This window comes from Glandiceps talaboti, chromosome 20 (assembly GCF_964340395.1).
Source record: "Glandiceps talaboti chromosome 20, keGlaTala1.1, whole genome shotgun sequence".
Classification (NCBI taxonomy): Eukaryota; Metazoa; Hemichordata; class Enteropneusta; family Spengelidae; genus Glandiceps; species Glandiceps talaboti.
Genome location: NC_135568.1, coordinates 13,364,379 through 13,387,077, shown reverse-complemented (window position 1 = coordinate 13,387,077; position 22,699 = coordinate 13,364,379). Strand labels below are relative to the sequence as shown.

Below are 22,699 nucleotides of genomic sequence, written 5' to 3'. Positions count from 1 at the left end.
TATGCAAGGCTTGGGTATCTTACGAGGTTCAAAAGCCAAAGAATGTAAAAAGGAATGACGGTTGATCCCTGAATAAACCAAACTAATTGAAGAGTTGTTGTCATTCAAGTAAATGTAGATAGACTAATGCTTACAATAACAATGAGAAAGTCTTTAGGGACACCAAAGCTTATGAAGTTAGGCACTGTGGGTTGCATCAGATTATCAACTAATATCATAGTGAACGACAGAGTAGGCATTAGTGCGACTTCTATTGAACACCAAATCTATGTACGCATCACATACTTCAGTACTGATTGAACGGGTCTTTGCTTCTCAGAATGCCCTTAGGCTCGTATACACCCAGGAGTGAAATCTTAAATTTTTAGTTTTTCTTTGTCCACGAAAATTCAAACAGTTCTCAGTTAAAACTAAGAAAAACTATCAGAGGTCACAGTACAAATTTTTGAAATAGGGGTCAGAATACATGTAGTATCACATTTTAAGCCATTTTAGAATCCAATATGGCCGCTGAATACTATGTTATCTCTATGGAAAAATTAAGATTGTAAATTTTCCTTCAAAACAAGACGGTAAGTCCCACAAATTCTTTTATTTAAGCCAAGAGGACACGAATAAGTCTTCGTGAGGATATTGAGAGATCAGAATAATTTTGCTTTCAGGAAACTAGTCTCTAAGGTCGGGAATAGTTTATATTGCTTTAACATATCTTTATATGGTTTAGAGCTGAATTCGCCACGTCGAAATTGAACTATTCAAGTTGTGTAAAAATAACGATTCGTCTTGCGCTAAAGTCCGACTGCAGTAATTTTAACATCCATAGCAGTTTAACACGGTTGGCAGTCATACTCGTGTGACCATTACAATTTGACCAGAAATCGTTGATCGTAGGCTCAGAACAGTTTCTAACAATGACATCAATAATACCATTAGCAACTTGTAAACAAGTAATTCACTTATTAATTCTAAGGATTGAACTGTTTTCAGAAAAGGGTTTATGTATTTTCAACTTGCAAAAAATGAGGAAAAAGCAGGATTTTACATATAAATTTAACATATGTGTAAAGAAGGGGTTGACATTTATTCAACACGTATGCGCATACATACAGATAAATTGCACTTACAATTGTAACGGCCATGTCAGAAATTTCAATATTTTATCAGTCACTCCACCTTGCAATTGGAACTGTGATTTGACTAATTAATGAAGTAGAATCGAGTTGTAATGGCCAATTCAATTGAAACAGCGATGAAGAGTTAGCGACTGGGATTTGCCACGGTTTTCAAAAGCGTACTTAAAATGGCCTTCTTTATACATTTCCTGTTTCTCATGACATGCAGATCCCATATTGCCCCCCTCCCCCAAAAAAACCCCCCAAAACAACAACAACAACAACAACAACAACAACAACAACAAACAAAAAACCCCCCCAAAAACACACCAAAAAAAACAAAAAAAACAAACAAACCCAAAACAAAAAAAAAAAAGCCCGAACGAATGGCCTGGTTTTAACACACCGTCAATAATGATATAGTAAAGACACCACAACCATGTGCTGGGGCGAAAATTGTCATTTTATATAGGTGAAATTCGGAACTGTGAATGCGTACTGTTCCATAGTATCTTGATTTCAATTGCCTTTTCTAAGCCATGCAGTCGATTAAATGTACGATTAGGAATTGGAAGCATTGCCAACATGTAAACAAACTACTTACTACTCAGTGTTTCAGTTTTATTTTGTTTTTTCTTTATTTTCCATTTCACTCGATTGACAATTTTAATGTATAAGGGCGAGAAACATAAAACATAATTAGGGTTGCCTTTACAAGAGACGCATCAACATATATGTACATGAAATAGGAAAGTAGCCATGGCGACAACATTGACAACATGGCTATGAATGACGTAGTTGTGACGATTAATCTGTGATTTGGAGATTACAATAATGATATTGAAAAAATCACTTGCTTTCAAATTCTGCAGGAATCTGCAATTACAATGATAACACATAGGTTCAACATTCCAACGTGTCGTTTATGTAGGCTTAAATTCTTACCTAGCTAAGTCCACAGAATAGATTAGTACCCACAGCAGAGGTAATTTGGCACGGGATTTTGCCAATTACGACCGGTCAAAGTGTGATCTTTATTGTACAGAAGGCAAAGAGTGTACCTTAGGTGCTGACACCACAAACACACACAGATTATCGATTCTTAAAAGGGGAACAAAGGTGAGACTGGTTTCATCAAAGTTAGCAACATTTATTTATGTTTTAGGGAACCGAGAAAAGTCATTTTTACAAAACTGTATCGCGCGACCTCTGTTGAATAGAGTTGTAAAATTTGCATATCTAAAACATCGTTTCTCGCTCCAGCAGTGAACGGCAGGCCTCTTCTAAGCCAGGTTTGTTAATCTCTGTTTATGCCCTTTATCTGTCATAATGTTGACACATTGTTTGACATGTACGGGATTAGCAGTCCTCTACCGGAGCTAATATTAAAGTTTGTGTAGCGGGTTATAACCACCTCCTTGTCTGAGTTGCCGCTGAAGTCTTATCAGTATTGGATAGTGTAAGACAAAGGGGGACTTAGAAGGTGTGAATTGGGTTGACCTTTGTAGTTCAAGTAAAACCAGTCCGGCAAAGTCAGAAACCATATGCCTGCACATGGAAGTATAGAAGGGGAGCCTCCATGGTCTCAAGAATGAAATGCAAGAGTACGACCCGGACCAAAATAATTTGCCAAAATTACGAGGAGAACTTAATTACGGAGAAAAATAGTTGTGGCGAGTAGTATTAAAAATAAGTCATACTACTGTACCATGAATGGAGTAGTGACTGCACAGTAAGGGTTTAAGGATGAAGGGCACAACTGTTACCATTCAAAAGAAACGGTAAACATTTAAAAAAAAGAATTTTACACAGATCTTCAGATGAGCTACACTATATAATATAAGACACATCTCGTTGTTCAGTCATATCAGGGCTTGTGAATGTTGTATGGCTTATTTCTTCGCCGTGAACACTGCATGCTGTGTGTGTCCTCACCCGAATGTGTACACTTTTATCTCAGTTATTATCATCACCTAGCGTGGCAAGGGGTGAGACAGTGTGTACTTTATCTTAATCTAGTCTAGCAAGGGTGAGATGGACTAATCCTGCCATCCTGTGAACTTGTCGGGCATAAGTACAATAGACACCGGTGGAAAGATAAACAACAAGGCGGAGCCGCGTATATAGTTCTGATTTAGAAAGGTCACGTGACACAGGATTGGCGAAAATGACTTTAGCATTAGCATGCATAAATACTTTGGCTACCTATTTTGACAGGTCACGATAATGCAGAATAATTTTAACGGCGCTAAGGAGTACCATACCAATGGTGAATCCAATGGAGGGACTCCTGGGGAGCCTGGTGATGGACTCGGAGTCGTCAGGAGTAAACGAAAAGCAGGTGAAAGCATATTCAGTGCATATTTAAGAAGATACGAGAGCAACAGCCTAGTATCAAGGTATAGCATGCAGTCCAGTACCCATGGATTTGCTGTTATCATAGCAAATGAACATTTCAATAGTAGCGGTAACGATGGAAGTGTACAACTAAAAGATAGGCCAAATGTCAAGGCTCAAGTCGGTGAGTATTTGAAATTGCAAAAATATACACCATTTAAAAAAAAATTGTTGTTATTTATCCTCTGTAGACGGTACTTCTTACCAAGAAGGCTACTAACTTAGCACATAAGTATGTTCCAACTAAAATAATGTTTTATCTTTTGAATTCTCCTACCTCGTCGTCTGCCAGTTTTCCCGCCTAAACTAATCAACATAACCTCTCTTATTACTAGAAATTTTTCAAACTCAAATCAATTGATATTTTTGAATACTTAAATCTCATCGTCTGCAAATGTTTCCCGCCTAAATAAATCAACTTGTTTTTAATCACATTTTACCGTTTACTGACAATTTTCCGGTCAAATTAGTTGATGTCCGGGAATGCATGATAACTTCCTACTCATTCATACAATGGTAATTTTAGAATATTTCATCTTACTTGTCGTCTGCCAATATTCTAGTGTAATTGATATGTTTTTATTACGTTTTCTTGCCGTCTGCTTACATTTTTCCGGTAAAATTAATCAATATTTTGGAATGTTTCCTTTTCAAATTTGCCGTCGATCGATATTTTTCCTGATATTTTCTAAAATAAATTAAAATCTTGGAACACATCATCAGAGAGGTTGTCGTCTGGCAATGTTCCCGCTCAAATTGATTTCTGTTGAGTGTTTCAACCTTGCGTTTATCATTGTATTTCAACTCAAATTAAATCTGGACCAAAACGAAAAAGAACAACAGCAACACGAACATGAGACCCAATCTCGTTAGATTTAGTTGCGTGCGAGCATATCAATGAAATAAGTAGTAAAACATAATTTTGAATTTAAAGAGACATTTGTTACAGGAAAGTGTCGTAATGAATTACATCATGAGTGTTTTGAATAATGGATGAAACTAAAAGCATAATACTAGTCGCTGGCGCACATAATTATTTTCCTGTCAACTATAAGGAACGCATTTTCTACCCACAATAGCAGCTGAAACGGTATATACGGCAAAACATGCTTTCAAGAGTTTATAAAAAGTCATACCTTATTCTTCCAAAATAACCAGGATTAACTTAAAATATTCAGGCCCTGCAAATGTGAGAGCATGTGATTAATTTTCGTTAATATACACAAACATAAACACAGTTTTAGTTTTGTGACAATCGTGACGAATGAATCAGGTGTAACTGTTGTTTTTATGGATAAAAGATTACAGGTGGGAGATAATTCCTGAATCTGGACTTGGGCATACTTTTAAAATATTTTGATGTTGCAAGCTATAGTCATACGATAATTTTGATCTTGATTTGCCCCTTCCTGTCCGACGATGTGTATTCTTCATAATTACATGTAAGCAATGCCCCAAAAAATACGATATGTAGCATGCATTTGACCTGCATTTGACCTCTGGGTCACGAAAGTGTCAAATTTCAAGATGACATCACCTTAGCATGTGTCCAATTACATGCCATTCTTCTCATTTCCGCAATACGAATTCGATGTAAAAATTCAAATAACTAGGGGAGGAAGTTCAATATATGCCTTTCCACGTGGACAATTGCCATTTAGTGAAAGTAACATTCTCAAATGGCATATTATGACGACAAGAAAGATTTCTTATTTAACACGCTATTTGCTAAGCAAATGACAGTTTTTAATGCTAGCGGAAACGGTGTTAATGGAAATTTTATTTTTAATCAATCGGACGAATAGTAATAAATGTGGAGTATATTTGAACAGCTTTTAAAAAGAAAAATTAGTCATTTGGATTTCATGACACGTTTTTCGCCTATGATTGATATTTCTTGTAGGACGACGAATCTAATAACATCATTTCCTGTACGAATGTGAAGCATTTTACTGAACACGTATTATTTATTGTCAGTTACCATGACAACCATGCCATCACAGGGAACAACAAACTGTACATAATCACACCAATTGTGTATGTTGGGCTTTTTATAGACACTAATGTGTTTAAACGACGTATCAGTTTTGCGAGAGTATATATTTTCTTTCTCTTTAAATGCATGCGACGATGTTTTTTTCTACAGCAAATAAATGACTTGGAGAGTAGAGTATATGTGAGCCTGACCCTTCCACTAGTTTCGCATCGCACGTTGTATTGAATATATTTAAGTGCATTTTACGCTTGTTTCTGCAGTTTTTTTATTGACAGGGCCCGGGACTTTTAAAATTTTTATTTCATATTTGAGAGTGGACAACTAAGAAGAAACATTCACCGCTTAGCAGTGGACATGTGGATGAGGATTTGGTATTTATTTTGGATTTTTAATTTATAAAACAATTTTATCATGGCTTCCTACTTGAAATATCAACGTGAAACAACATATGTCATGTCCTTGCTTGTAACTCAATAATTGTCAACAAAAGATTAATAAACGTGTAAAATGTTTGTTATTGTACGTACAATAACAAACTTTTTGCACATTTGGAAAATGGGTTTTTGCAATGTATTGAGTTATTAAAACAGACTTATTTCACAGTGATTTTCCAAGTAGGAAGCCATGATGAAATTATTTTGTAAATTAAAAATCCAAAATGAATATTTAGTCTCCATCCATATTGCTACTTTAAAGGTGATTCAAAATGCTCACATTCACTATTGCTATTTTGCTAGACGACATGTTTGTGAAATGTATACTGGTTTTAAAACTTTAAAAAAGCGTCTGCAAACATCTTAAAAAGACTATTTTTCAGTCAGTTCTCTTCGGATTTACTTCGAGAGTTTTCGGGTATTTCCGGTCCCACCTAGACCACAGGATTTTATGACGTCATAGAGAGACGTTGGTTAGTGATGATTTAATAACTAATTTAAGTAATAATTTGACAATAACACACCAATCATGCAACACAAAGTGTGTAATAATTTTCAAATGAAGATTGATTGTTAAGAGAAATTATGACGTAATCACCTGCAACAAATGCTGGTTGAGATTAATTATAATTACTGTACTAACGGTAAATTTACAAATGTACCTTTACGTGGGTTTTCTTAGGGGCAAGATCAATAGTTCAACGTAAGATAAAAAACTAATTATCATTTTTTTCTGTTTGAGGTGGTGGTGGGGATGGGGTGAGGGTGGGGGAGGGATGGGGATGGGGGTGAGGTGGGGGTGCGGTGACAGTGAGGTGGGGTGGGTTGTATTTTTTAGCTTTCATATTACAAAAGCGATTTTACTTTAAATGCTACTGGTTTGTACCTCTCAATACAAATATTTCTTTAAAAATATCAATTTTAGAAATGGAAAAAAATTTCGTTGTAAGTGCATGGCAGTAAAATACATTATGTATCGATCAATTAAATTGTTATTATTTTTTCCCCTCACTACCTCCTTACTTTGTATCCATAGCACTACATACTAGCCACTACACACAAACTTATTTGAAATTGACTGTGCTGTCTGGAACAGTTGTTAATTTTGGCCAATTTAGTTAGAAGGGGGTGGGGGTGGGGTCTAAGGTCTAATTAAATAATTTTGTTTTTATCCTACATTGAACTATTGATTTCGCCCATTATAACAATGTAAGGCAAACTATAGACAATATAGCAAATATTTAGGACGAAACGTAACACAACATATGTCATTTTACTGGAGCTGTCAATACGTTGCTAGGTAACAAAAGACACATGCATGCACACGCGCACATTCTCTCTTACTCTCTTTCTCTTACTCTATCTCTCTCACTCACTCACTCACTCACTCACTCACTCACTCACTCACTCACTCACTAACTCACTCACTCACGCACTCTGTCTGTCTGTCTGTCTGTCTGTCTGTCTGTCTGTCTGTCTGTCTGTCTGTCTGCCTCTCTTTCTCTCTTTCTCTCTCACAGACACACATACACACACTTACGTACATACTCATAAAAGGTTATTTACGCATTTTTTTGTTTGTTTTGTGTTTTGTTTCAGATCATCTACGAGATGTATTTCGACGACTAGGATATATCGTGTGTGTCTATCCGGACCTCACTGCCGAACAACTGATGAGTAAATCGGACATTTACTGCAGCAAGGACCATCGACAATACGACGCTTTTATTTGCTGTATTCTGTCACGTGGTACACCGAGTCACGTGTACGGTAGTGACGGTATCGCTGTCAGCCTACAAGAATTTGTCGGTAACTTCAATGGTAGACGATCGCCATCTTTGGGAAACAAACCAAAACTGTTCTTCACTGAGACATACTCAGGACCAAAAGTCGTTGCCGAAAACGTGCTGGCAAGGAACGAAAAAATCCAAGTAACTTTTTCCGGCTATTGTATGAATTCTTTGTGCGAGGTTAGTCTCGGGGAAGAACTTCAAGATGCCGAAACTATCTTGCCAAACGATTTTGACTTCTTTATTGCGAACTGCACGTACAAAGGCAAACTTGACCCGCCTGTCCAAACTAACTTTATAATGACACTCGCTGATAGGCTGGATTCATGGTCACATGATCACAACGTGGTAAACCTGTTGGAACACGTGAAGCATAGCTTAAAACATCGCCGAGTAGAAGGATGTAGAATGAGTTTGACTGTGGAATCAACATTGAGGAAATCTCTAACTTTATAACTAATGTGCGACTACTTGGGACCTGCGACAACCAAAAATGGAATACAGCGCCTTGTAGCTTACTGTTCACAAATTCTGCTTGATACAGCCAAGCAGCAACTAATAACAAATTTGTGAGTTACTTTATACACAAATGAGCAACTTACTCTTTTAATAACAGTTTTTCCTTTTAAAGGTTTGTGCAAAATGTATTTTCTGCCATTTTAGATTTGTTTTACGCCCGTGTTTTTACGGCTCACAGAATCAATTGTTTGGGTTTACGGCAACACGCCCTCAACGGTAGACCTGTGCTTTCTTTTGGTCAACCCGAGATTATTAATGGAATGGTCTGAGCTAAAACAAAGTACAGTGTTTCATATACGTGTACTTTACAGAAGTCATTGTGTCATCAAAATTCGCAGTGATGTTATATTTACAACATGCCGATTGCTTTGTGTGAGTAATAACTGTACTACTTCGAAGGACTTAATACCGTCGCCCAACTCAGTGCCAAACAAGACACGTTGTGAGTGGACGCCGGTACTGATGACCGAGCTCGAGTTTATTATTTTCCCCTACTCCTCACCCTTGTGTACCAGTTGGCTATATAGAGTTGTCTAATTCTGATTTAAAACTGTTATTGTACTAAGGGAGAACATTTGTACACTATCTAATCGAGTTATTGGAATTTTGACAATGTTCAGTTGTTTGATAGAAAAAAATAATACTCCAATAACAGCTAGAGTTGTATCGGTTTAATAGCCAGACTCTCGCCGCTGGAGGCTCTACGAGACCTCCCCAAGCGAGCGTCTGGGCGACCTCGTAGAAGAGCAGCGCCCCCATTTTTTGATAAATTTTCTGTGGGTCGGATACGTTGTATTGTTAACAACCCAGTTTTGTAAAATGCTAATGATATATCAAAAAGTAAACAGCAACAACAACAACAACAACAACAACAACAACAACAACAACAAAATGGTAACAACGACAACACATTTAAGTGTTTGAATATTAAAGTACAGGGCATTTGTGTCGCTTCTTCTAACTTGCTAGTTAGTATAGTGATATGAAAAAGTGAATCAGTCCAGATTTTAAACATTGCAACAAATCTTAATTGCGACGATGTTTTAGCTAGTTCGTTGTAACTCTTTCGGTAAAGCAAAATGAGATATATAACCTTTCTTTATAGACGTATGGCTTAGATTCCCGCATCCATGCATATTGTATGTTTGCCGACCTGATAGTTCTCTGCCTGGAAACCCTTTGAGTTGAGTGTTACTGGACCATCGAGATTTCATTTGTTTTTGATTTTAAGTTTGAACTGTTTTATTATTTATTTTCATAAAGTATGAGTTTTATTGTGTGTTTAATTTGTGTCTGATATACCATGCTGCCAGCAGAATATCACCATGTGAACAGTATATTTCAATGTATTATATTTTAAAGTTCTGTATTTCTGAAAATAAAAATTGCTGTGATGAAGATTATTGAAATCAAAGACTAAACGATTGAACAAGGACTAAACGCCACCAATGATAGATAGTGACTTTACAGGTAAACCCAGGGTATGGTCAGGTGACAACCATCCTTTTGCAAACCCCTCAGCGCGTACACAATACATGGCATTGTATGGAGAGACGCACACTGCATCTTGGACCCGGCAACAGGTCTATTTCGCTTCGTGTGATATACAAAACTCTGAAGCTTGTGCTGTACATGTCAAGATAAATTTGTGCAAGAGAAACCGGGGAATGCTTTTCATGTACACAATACATTGTGTGGAGCTCCCCACCTTTTTGTTTACTTCCCATGTAGCACGTCACCCACTGATGAGCTGCCTAGTGAACTAATTCAGTCAATCAGGTGAAAATTTACGCCTAACCTAGACATCATTAATTGCAAAAGAAATAATTTTTCAGTGAATCTTGTTCAAAATTTTATGCTGAATTTCGTATCAAAAGTGTAGGAAAATCTAAGTGGTGGAACGTAGTGGAAAACGACGTTTGTTAATTAGCATAATTAGTGAACAGTAGTCAACGCTATTCTTGCCAACTTTTAGAACTTTATTTGGAGAGGTCGCACGATGCAGTAATAGTGACAACTGTTGCTTTGTTTTTCTAAACCCAAGAAATGCCTGCAGCCTGCTAACTCACTTGTGTTTACCCTGTCTTCAAGTTGATAGCGTCCATTGTTTTTCTTTATTTTTGTCGATTCCAACGTTCAGCAATGTAGACACTACTAGTACTATTGGGACCAGCTTAGACTTGGACCGGTGATCTGAGATATGGTTTGGAGGAAACTTGAAGCCCAGTTTATGGTTCCAGGTTTGAAATTTAAATTTCAGCGATCCTCATAAGTTATATCTGACAAGACGCAGATTCTGTACAAGACTGACTTCACAAAAACAAAAATCTATTGTTAGATTCACTCATTGGAGGTACCAAGACTATTTGCGTGTCCTAGTCAGGTATAGTAGTTTATAATCACCAAACAAATATTTCCTCTAAAATAGGGCTGTACAATACAATATAGTGTTGGTAAATATTGGGATTGATTCTAACAGCTGCAATATAAAAGGCATGCTGGTACGTTAGAAAGTCAAAATATGATATAGTTTGGCCACTAGGGGCACTGTTGGAAAGCTGCCCATCGACAAAAATCAGTACGCAAGGTGCGAGAGAATACTGTGACGTATTTTCATTCACACTGTTTTGCGCATGCGTTCCACCATCAGTGTACTACAGTTCAACAGTACCAGGAGGATACCATTACATCATAGACAGTAGATGTACTACTACTGTTTATGATTACATGTACAATAGTACAATAGGTGGCCGACCTTTTCACGCATGTCATTTCCCTCATTGAGGTGGTGAAAAGGGACACACCATGTCGATGCGTCAATTCACGTATAGCCTCAGCCAATCATAGTGCTCATTATATTGTGTAAAAACTATTATTTTTGCTTGTCTGTCATTTCTAATCCAGTTAACTATTGGCTCAAAATAATAAGGTGAGTCGATCGAGTCACAACGGACCTCCTCCTATGTATAACAATTAAGGCCAACGGCAGAACGGTAGAACAGTCAAACATAGACTGCTGGCCTAACGACGAAGACAGCAACACTCAACGTTTGGTTACGTACGAATCTCACCGTAACTGTACTGCAGGTAATTTAGAAACATTGTTCAAATGTCTTTCCTTTTTGATAGGCTCATGTCCGTATGGATGATGACAGCGTATTTAACTTGTTATGAAAGTGGATTGCAAAAGTATGGATTTCATGAAAATTTTTTATACATATGATAAATTGGTTTTTATAAACTTGTGAAATAAAGTTATTATGGCTTCCTACTTGACAAATGAATGTGAAACAACATATAACAACTCTTCGTTTGTAACTCAATAAATTACGAAAGGTTAATAAATGTGTGAAATGTTTGTACAATAACAAAAATTTTACAATTTCTTTTAGCTCTTTGCTCGCAAGTTGATTTTTCAGGTAGGAAGCCATGATAAATGAAATTTTGTTTATAAATGAATATCCAAAATAAGTACCAAATACCCACCAATATGGACACTTTAAAGTCAATCATTGTATGTAAACTTTGGATTTTACAAAATAAAAAATGTGTATTTAAAAAAAAATATATCATGTACTTTAAATATTTCAGAGAAAAGAAACCATTGGTGGTATTTAAAAATGGAGAAGAAACTGTTCGTCCTATTCCTCGTTCTTGGTCTTCTTCTAACGCTGTTTGTCCATGAAGGTGCTAGCACCAAAAGTCGCCGCCGAACTAGCCTCCAATTAAGAGGGGCTAACTTGGACAGATCTAGAAAGGCCGTCAACATTGCAGAAATAAAGTAAGACGTTTCACAAAATAGTTTGTGATAATCTAAATACTCGTGCGACTAAAATTTCAATTGAAATGTAAGCATATATATATATAAAGCAATGTATAGTCTGTCAGTCTTCGTTCTCTACAATAGTTTGGACATTTGCTTTGTTCATTTTCAGCTACATATTCTATAGGACATCTCAAGGATTAGTGTTGCTGTATTGAAAGTCAGAGATACAACTTTGATCTACATGCCAGGTGAAGAATTATCACTAAACTGTCGTGCTCTGTTTAAAGGGGCAAACGTGTGTCAAATATAGGCGTATTGTTACTGTATAATTAAAAGGTACTCACAGTAGTGAACTTACTGATTGGAGCACACTTAACCACTCGCAATTGACTGAACTCAAACCTGGTATTAAGATATAACCTATAAACTGTCCGATCACGTAATTTATCATACGTATCAAAAATGTTCACGAAAACCATACTATACAGCAATCAACTCTTCTAACAATGTCAGAAGACAAATGTAATGTTATATACTGGAATGTGGTTCCATTTAATTATTTGTACTTGTGAATGAAAACCTTATAAACTTAGTTTGTACCATGTTAACAACATCGATGCAGATAGGAAACTGTTTGGAACAGTTCCAGGTCCGTATGTGGCGCTAATTTTGGCACATACACCTTTAGTGCTAAGTTGTCAATATACATAAATATGTATATGGTAGACGTAGATACTAGTCAACATTTTAGACATCAAGTCTAAATATAACCACGATCATTAAGTTTGAATATTACATTGGCAGAAAAATGGTCATGATATGTGTCACACCTTGTTACCCTTGACATTATCCACCATTGAAGTGACGGAGAGATGATGATGTGTATATGTTATGTTATGTTATGTTAAGTTATGTTATGTTATGTTATGTTATTGTTTATTAAGGTGTCCTATGTGGACTTATTCAAATTATATATACAAAAATTACAAACAGAAGGGCCACGTCCGGCCCTCTGGCTTATAGGACACAAAAGAAAATTTCAAAATACATAAATAAATAAATATCACATACGTTTTAATTATGAATAAAGGTTTTCTTGCTTCGTGGTGCTTCGTGGTGTAGAAGGTTTCCGGTATCAATGGGAAATTTTAAACTTGAATGGCATAGTTTTTCGTAAATGTCCATATGACTAAAGTTTGGCATTGAAGTAATTATTTTATCCACTAATGCTTTCCTTAGATCCTTGTATAAATTACTGTAAAACATAAAAGTTTGTGTTTTATATCCTTTACCCTATAGTAAACACTCTTTTCTGTCTCGTTATTCATTCCAGCGAAGGAAAAGAAACCATGCTGAAGGAAGGAAGGAAAGAACGAATGGAAAGACAGGCTGAAATAACCAAAGACAACACTGGAGAGTAGAATTGATGAACAAATAACTGGTTCCAATCAGAAGACTTTCATAGAATTAAAGTAGCACAAGCTGAGTTTATAAGCTTTTTACTCAAGTGAAATTACTTCAATACAACCACTTTTCAGTATAATATAATGTCGATGCATGTATTCTATAACATTACCATTGTCTTCTGGCATTGCTTCAACAGTTGATTACATAGTATGATGTTCCTCAACATTTTAAAATAAATTACGTCATCGGATCGTTTATGAGTTATAGTTTAAGCCAGACAACATAATGTTGTATTTTTCAGCCCCCAATTCGTTATTTCAACTGGAAAAGGGGTCAACAGCTTGAGGTACATGAATTCAGATTTGATACAAGATTAACTGTTTGCAGTCAAATGCTTTCAACTTATCAAAAGTATGTTGTGTTTATTATTGGCTAACAATTTTTTATTTTATTAAATAATATTTTTATTGGGCTTATTACAAAGATACAACTCTTTTCATGAATTTACATTTTGTATTCGGAGACTATTATTAAATTATCAATTTCAAAAACTGTCCCCATTTCATAATATGTGCATTTAATTTACTTTTTCTAACCGCAATGTGAAACTCTACATATATTTTATTTTACAAGTATTTTTCGCATGCCATCGAATTTGTTTTTTGTTTTTGAAATTTTAGTACTCAGGAATCACTCACTGGAGCAGGTTTACATGCCAACTAACCACGCCAAACAACTCTAATCTACTTCTAAACACTGACCTTATCAATGACACTTCTGTCCTTGAAAGAGCCTGAGGGTCAGCATACCTTTAGGCCAGACAATACAAAAATCTCACAAAGGCCAAAAAGAAAAGAATTGTTTCTGGTCAGTGTGCGCATCACTGAAATACCCCACGTCGATCTTTTGTGTGCGTGTGTTTATCCAGCCAATGCAGTCTGCAGATCCGGGCAAAACACAAAAATAACCCTCCTACCTACATTAATTGCTACTTCAGTGAAGACAACTGCAGACCAATCGTGAACAAGTTAATGACATCAGCATCGGCCCCATATACACACTTGCTCTACTTGAGTACTTTAAAAGTACTAAATAAAAAGAACAGTAACTGTCATAAGTAGTAGATTGGGTGACAGGTTTGTTGAGAATATTAAAAAAATAGTATCGTAGCACTACTTTAGATAATGTCCTGATTAGAAACAGATCTCCTTTTTTTGACTCAAAGGAGGTCACCGTAGTTCAAAGTGAATGTCTCTACTCTAACATGGACCAATATTTGAATATTCATTATTTCGTCAATGTTGTCCCCTTGCCTAAAAATGCATTAAATTCATTGTAAAATACACGCCAAGTAGTTTTAATCTTGGTTCTTATCGGTTGAATGGCGAGAAAACTAAGCATTGACATATTGTGATCAGTTGAGTGTAAAAATAACCCCATTGCTTTGTCACAGATAACATTAGTGAGAGGTCTTCGTATACAAGTCAAATTTCGCTGACTATATTATTTTCAGTTAATTGTCACCCATGACGTCATCGTTTATTTTCATCCAATCAGATAGAAGACATTATGACATCATTGTTTAATAATAGAAACCCCTGCAATGTAGATATTTTCGTAAGCTTTGAGTAATAAAGGCCAGAAGGTGAAAAAGACACCATTCTAGCTTGGAGAGTTAAATGGCGAATTACAAATCTATGTCTGTTGAGCCATGGAAGTGTTACGGATGACAGAATACAACATTCTGATATTCGGTACGTTTTGATGTTTTGCGAGGTCACCGTGAACTCTCAGCTGTCATGAATTAATACTTAGAACAAATGTTTGCATATCGGTGAAAAAGACACCATTCTAGTTTGGAGAGGTAAATGGCGAATTTCAAATCTATGTCTGTTGAGCCATGGAAGTATGGTGGGTTATACTTCCATGGTTGAGCTATTTGTCCTCGTGTGATCCGGTACGAGTGTAACTTGATGCAGTGGACATGTGTAGTTAGCTGAACAGACTCAAAACAAAACACTGTAGAAAGTGTACGGTGTCTATCTACCTCTTAGAGCAGGTAGAGTGAATAACTTTTAATTGATACCAATATACCATTCCAGATTGGAAACAGGACATTGAGAATACAGCACCCTCGCTCAAATTGGGGGTATCATCACCTCATGGTACTGTTTCTTAAGAGCCTTATCCCTTGATATGCTCTAGAAGTGTAAATCGGGAGTGTTTTTTCATATTGTTCAGACATCGAGAAAAGCAGCATCGCTGTATGATTCACTGAGTAACCTATACCATGTATACCCCAAAGGTTCACACAGACAGGAAGTAGAGCGCCACTATGGCAAAATTTGGAAAGGCCTATTATGGCATAAAGATAACATTATGGTCAAAATATGGAATTTACTAAAACTATGAATATCTCATCGGTAACACTGTTACCTTCTGATAAACAGTCATCAATATTCATCTCATACATATTCATGTCTGATGACTCACATGATCCAACATGGGACACTGCCAGAACAATGAAAGTGAAAAATTTTCAATGAGCTGTTTCTTGGGAATAACGTCAATTTTGATATGTGATGTAACTCATGAAGTGATTCCCCTCTAAGAAATCAGTCAAAGAAAGCGTGGTATATATATATATATATATATATATATATATATATATATATATATATATATATATATATATATATATATATATATATATATATATATATATCCTTCTGGTGAAACGGTCCGTAGTGTAATTCCACAATATAATATCAGACTCGTCTTCTTTCATTTATATATATATATATATATATATATATATATATATATATATATATATATATATATATATAACTAGTAATAATAGTACAGTATCAAGTAAGATACACAGGAGCCGTTACACAGTGTTTCATGCTTTCGCAATCATCGGTCGACTAACGGTCTATTTTGATGTCGGCACTTTGATATTAATTCAGATCGTTTGTTTAATAAATAGGATTTGTCAGCGTAGATGATACATAGCTTTTCTGCCAGACAGAGATCACATCGCTTTGAAACATTAGAATAGGATGATGCGCGTGTGATGACAGACCAGTCGATGGTATACTCTTGACCTTTCCTTTTCAAGTTCCAAATATGTTTTGATAGCTCAGGACAGCTGTGATATCTCTCATTGGTGATTTCAAAAGTTGCAACAATTTTTAATTGCGACGATGTTTTAGCTAGTTCGTTGTCAAAACTCTTTCGGTAAAACAAAATGAAATAAAAACCGTTCTTTATAGATGTCTTAGATTTCCGCATCCATGCATATTGTATGTTTGCCGACCTGATAATTCTCTGCCTGGAAACCTTTAAGTTGAGTGTTACTGGACCATCGAGATTTCATTTGTTTTTGTTTTTTAAGTTTGAAATGTTTTAATATTTAATGATTTCATAAAGTGTGTGTTTGTGTCTGATATACCATGCTGCCGGCAGAATATCGCCATGTGAACAATATATTTCATTGTATTGTATTTATTAATGTTCTATATTCTGAAAATAAAAAATTCTATGATGAAGATTATTGAAATCAAAGACTAAACGATTGAACAAGGACTAAACGCCACCAATGATAGATAGTGACTTTACAGGTAAACCCAGGGTATGGTCAGGTGACAACCATCCTTTTGCAAACCCCTCAGCGCGTACACAATACATGGCATTGTATGGAGAGACGCACACTGCATCTTGGACCCGGCAACAGGTCTATTTCGCTTTGTGTGATATACAAAACTCTGAAGCTTGTGCTGTACATGTCAAGATAAATTTGTGCAAGAGAAACCGGGGAATGCTTTTCATGTACACAATACATTGTGTGGAGCTCCCCACCTTTTTGTTTACTTCACATGTAGCACGTTACCCAGTGATGAGCTGCCTAGTGAACTAATTCAGTCAATAAGGTGAAACTTTAGGCCTAACCTGGACATAATTAATTGCAAAAGAAATAATTTTTCGGTGCATCTTGTTCAGAATTTTATGCTGAATAACGTATCAAAAGTGTAGGAAAATCTAAGTGGTGGAACGTAGTGGAAAACGACGTTTGTTAATTAGCATAATTAGTGAACAGTAGTCAACGCTATTCTTGCCAACTTTTAGAACTTTATTTAGAGAGGTCGCACGATGCAGTAATAGTGACAACTGTTGCTTTGTTTCTCTATCCTTATAAGTTATATCTGACAAGACGCGGATTCTGTACAAGACTGACTTCACAAAAACAAAAAATATATTGTTAGATTCACTCATTGGAGGTACCAAGACTATTTGCGTGTCATAGTCAGGTATAGTAGTTTACAATCACCAAACAAATATTTCCTCTAAAATAGGGCTGTACAATATAGTGTTGGTGAATATTGTCCGAGAGGACTGTGACGCATTTTCAGTCACAATGTTATGAGTTCCACCACCACCACCACCACCACCACCTCCACCACCAACAACAACAACAATACCATAAGTGTACTATACTTCAACAGTAAGGAAGATACCATTACATGTACAATAGGTAGCCTTAAACTTTTCACGCACGTTATTTCCATAATTGACGACCGTGAAAAAGGGTACGTGAAGGTCACGTTAAACGGCCGGGCGATATGGTACGTCAATTCATACATAGCCTCAACCAATCACAGTGCTCATTTTATTGTGAAAAAACTATTGTTTTGCTTGTCTGTCATTTCTAATCCAGTTAACTATTGGCTTAAAATAATGAGGTGACTCCTTAAATCCCTATGGACCTCTCCCCCATGTACAACAAGTAAGGCATAGGGTAGAACGGTAGGACAGTCAATAGACTGCTTAACGACGAAGACAGCAACACTCAACGTTTGGTAACGTACGCGTCTCATCGTAACTGTACTGCAGGTAATTTAGGAACATTGCTCTTCCATATGTAAAATTTCATCTTTTTTAGGCGCATGGCCGTATGGATGATAGGGTATTTATCTTCTTAGAACAATTGATTGCAAAAGTATCGATTTCATGAACATTTTTGATACATATGATACATTGGTTTTTATAAACTTATCAAATAAAGTTATCATGGCATCCTACTTGACAAATCAATGTGAAACAACATAACGGTCAAGCCCTTGTTTGTACCTCAATAATTTGCGAAAGATTAATAAATGTGTGAAATGTTTGTTATTGCACGTACAATAACAAACTTTTTACAATTTTGTTTAGCTCTTTGCAATGTATTGACTTACAAACACACTTTTATTTTTATTTTTTATTATCATTTTTCAAGTTGGAAGCCATGATAAATTAGATACCAAATCTCCATCCACATGGCCACTTTAAACTCAATCATTGCATGTAAACTTTGTATTTTACCCAAAAAAGGTATTTAAAAATATATCATGCACTTTAAATATTTCAGAGAAAAAAAACCACTGGTGGTATTTAAAAATGGAGAAGAAACTGTTCGCCCTCTTCCTCGTTCTTGGTCTTCTTCTAACGCTGTTTGTCCATGAAGGTGCTAGCATCCGCCGACGCGACCGCGTACCAACCTTGGACAGATCTAGAAAGGCCGTCAACATTGCAGAAATAAAGTAAGATGATTCACAAAATAGTTTGTGGTAATCCAAATACTCGTGCGACTAAAATTTCAAATGAAATGTGAGCATATATATATAAAGCAATGTATAGTCTGTTAGTCTTAGTTCTCTACAATAGTTTGGACATTTGATTTGTTCATTTTCAGCTACATATTCTATAGGACATCTCAAGGATTAGTGTTGCTGTATTGAAAGTCAGAGATACAACTTTGATCTACATGCCAGGTGAAGACTTATCGCTAAACAGTCGTGCTCTGTTTAAAGGGGCAAACGTGTGTCAAATTTAGGCGTATATTTACAACACATTTGAAAGGCACTCGCAGTAGTGAACTTACTGATTGGAGCACACTTAACCACTCGCAATTGACTGAACTCAAACCTGGTATTAAGATATAACCTATAAACTGTCCGATCACGTAATTTATCATACGTATCAAAAATGTTCACGAAAACCATACTATACAGCAATCAACTCTTCTAACAATGTCAGAAGACAAATGTAATGTTATATACTGGAATGTGGTTTCATTTAATTATTTGTACTTGAATAAAACGCTTATAACCTTAGTTTGTACCATGTTAACAACATCGATGCAGATAGGAAACTGTTTGAAACAGTTCCAGGTCCGTATGTGGCGCTAATTTTGGCACATACACCTTTTTAGTGCTAAGTTGTCAATATACATAATTATGTATATGGTAGACGTAGATACTAGTCAACATTTTAGACATCAAGTGTAAATATAACCACGATCATTAAGTTTGAATATTACATTGGCAGAAAAATTGTCATGATATGTCACACCTTGTTACCCTTGACATTATCCACCATTGAAGTGACGGACAGACCATGGTGTATATGTTATGTTATGTTATGTTATGTTATGTTATTGTTTATTAAGGTGTCCTATGTGGACTTATTTAAATTATACAAACAAAACTTACAAACAGAAGGGCCACGTCCGGCCCTCTGGCTTATAGGACAGAAAGGAAAATTTCAAAATACATAAATAAATAAATATCACATACGTTTTAATTATGAATAAAGGTTTTCTTGCTTCGTGGTGTAGAAGGTTTCCGGTATCAATGGGAAATTTTAAACTTGAATGGCATAGATTTTCGTAAATGTCCATATGACTAAAGTTTGGCATTGAAGTAATTATTTTATCCACTAATGCTTTCCTTAGATCCTTGTATAAATTACTGTAAAACATAAAAGTTTGTGTTTTGTATCCTTTACCCTATAGTAAACACTCTTTTCTGTCTTGTTATTCATTCCAGCGAAGGAAAAGAAACCATGGTGAAGGAAGGAAGGAAAGAACGAATGGAAAGACAGGCTGAAATAGCCAACGACAACACTGGAGAGTAGAATTGATGAACAAATAACTGGTTCCAATCAGAAGACTTTCATAGAATTAAAGTGGCACAAGCTGAGTTTATAAGCTTTTTACTCAAGTGAAATTACTTCAATACAACCACTTTTCAGTATAATATAATGTCGATGCATGTATTCTACAACATTACCATTGTCTTCTGGCATTGCTTCAACAGTTGATTACATAGTATGATGTTCCTCAACATTTTAAAATAAATTACGTCATCGGATCGTTTATGAGTTATAGTTTAAGCCAGACAACAAAATGTTGTATTTTTCAGCCCCCAATTCGTTATTTCAACTGGAAAAGGGGTCAGCAACTTAAGGTACATGAATTCAGATTGGATACAAGATTAACTGTTTGCAGTCAAATGCTTTCAACTTATCAAAAGTATGTTGTGTTTATTATTGGCTAACAATTTTTTATTTTATTAAATAATATTTTTATTGGGCTTATTACAAAGATACAACTCTTTTCATGAATTTACATTTTGTATTCGGAGACTATTATTAAATTATCAATTTCAAAAACTGTCCCCATTTCATAATATGTGCATTTAATTTACTTTTTCTAACCGCAATGTGAAACTCTACACTCTGGATATTTTACAAGTATTTTTCGCATGCCATCGAATTTGTTTTTTGTTTTTGAAATTTTAGTACTCAGGAATCACTCACTGGACCAGGTTTACATGCCAACTAACCACGCCAAACAACTCTAATCTACTTCTAAACACTGACCTTATCAATGACACTTCTGTCCTTGAAAGAGCCTGAGGGTCAGCATACCTTTAGGCCAGACAATACAAAAATCTCACAAAGGCCAAAAAGAAAAGAATTGTTTCTGGTCAGTGTGCGCATCACTGAAATACCCCACGTCGATCTTTTGTGTCTGTGTGTTTATCCAGCCAATGCAGTCTGCAGATCCGGGCAAAACACAAAAATAACCCTCCTACCTACATTAATTGCTACTTCAGTGAAGACAACTGCAGACCAATCGTGAACAAGTTAATGACATCAGCATCGGCCCCATATACACACTTGCTCTACTTGAGTACTTTAAAAGTACTAAATAAAAAGAACAGTAACTGTCATAAGTAGTAGATTGGGTGACAGGTTTGTTGAGAATATTAAAAAAATAGTATCGTAGCACTACTTTAGATAATGTCCTGATTAGAAACAGATCTCCTTTTTTTGACTCAAAGGAGGTCACCGTAGTTCAAAGTGAATGTCTCTACTCTAACATGGACCAATATTTGAATATTCATTATTTCGTCAATGTTGTCCCCTTGCCTAAAAATGCATTAAATTCATTGTAAAATACACACCAAGTAGTTTTAATCTTGGTTCTTATCGGTTGAATGGCGAGAAAACTAAGCATTGACATATTGTGATCAGTTGAGTGTAAAAATAACCCCATTGCTTTGTCACAGATAACATTAGTGAGAGGTCTTCGTATACAAGTCAAATTTCGCTGACTATATTATTTTCAGTTAATTGTCACCCATGACGTCATCGTTTATTTTCATCCAATCAGATAGAAGACATTATGACATCATTGTTTAATAATAGAAACCCCTGCAATGTAGATATTTTCGTAAGCTTTGAGTAATAAAGGCCAGAAGGTGAAAAAGACACCATTCTAGCTTGGAGAGTTAAATGGCGAATTACAAATCTATGTCTGTTGAGCCATGGAAGTGTTACGGATGACAGAATACAACTTTCTGATATTCGCTACGTTTTGATGTTTTGCGAGGTCACCGTGAACTCTCAGCTGTCATGAATTAATACTTAGAACAAATGTTTGCATATCGGTGAAAAAGACACCATTCTAGTTTGGAGAGGTAAATGGCGAATTTCAAATCTATGTCTGTTGAGCCATGGAAGTATGGTGTGTTATACTTCCATGGTTGAGCTATTTGTCCTCGTGTGATCCGGTACGAGTGTAACTTGATGCAGTGGACATGTGTAGTTAGCTGAACAGACTCAAAACAAAACACTGTAGAAAGTGTACGGTGTCTATCTACCTCTTAGAGCAGGTAGAGTGAATAACTTTTAATTGATACCAATATACCATTCCAGATTGGAAACAGGACATTGAGAATACAGCACCCTCGCTCAAATTGGGGGTATCATCACCTCATGGTACTGTTTCTTAAGAGCCTTATCCCTTGATATGCTCTAGAAGTGTAAATCGGGAGTGTTTTTTCATATTGTTCAGACATCGAGAAAAGCAGCATCGCTGTATGATTCACTGAGTAACCTATACCATGTATACCCCCAAGGTTCACACAGACAGGAAGTAGAGCGCC

At 35.9% G+C, this 22,699-nt stretch overlaps 1 protein-coding gene and 1 long non-coding RNA gene across 2 annotated transcripts; both read left to right on the top strand.

Moving 5' to 3' along the window:
• The first annotated feature begins 3,338 nt into the window (after positions 1-3,338).
• On the top strand, positions 3,339-8,185 carry LOC144450570 (caspase-8-like). Its single transcript, XM_078141213.1, has 2 exons — positions 3,339-3,633; positions 7,539-8,185. The coding sequence occupies exons 1-2, from the start codon at positions 3,339-3,341 to the stop codon at positions 8,183-8,185; spliced, it is 942 nt and encodes a 313-aa protein (XP_077997339.1).
• Positions 8,186-11,238: 3,053 nt separating this feature from the next.
• LOC144450446 (uncharacterized) lies at positions 11,239-13,599 on the top strand. Its single transcript, XR_013482244.1, has 3 exons — positions 11,239-11,335; positions 11,840-12,029; positions 13,348-13,599. It is a non-coding gene; the product is annotated as an uncharacterized LOC144450446 (long non-coding RNA).
• Positions 13,600-22,699: the final 9,100 nt, after the last annotated feature.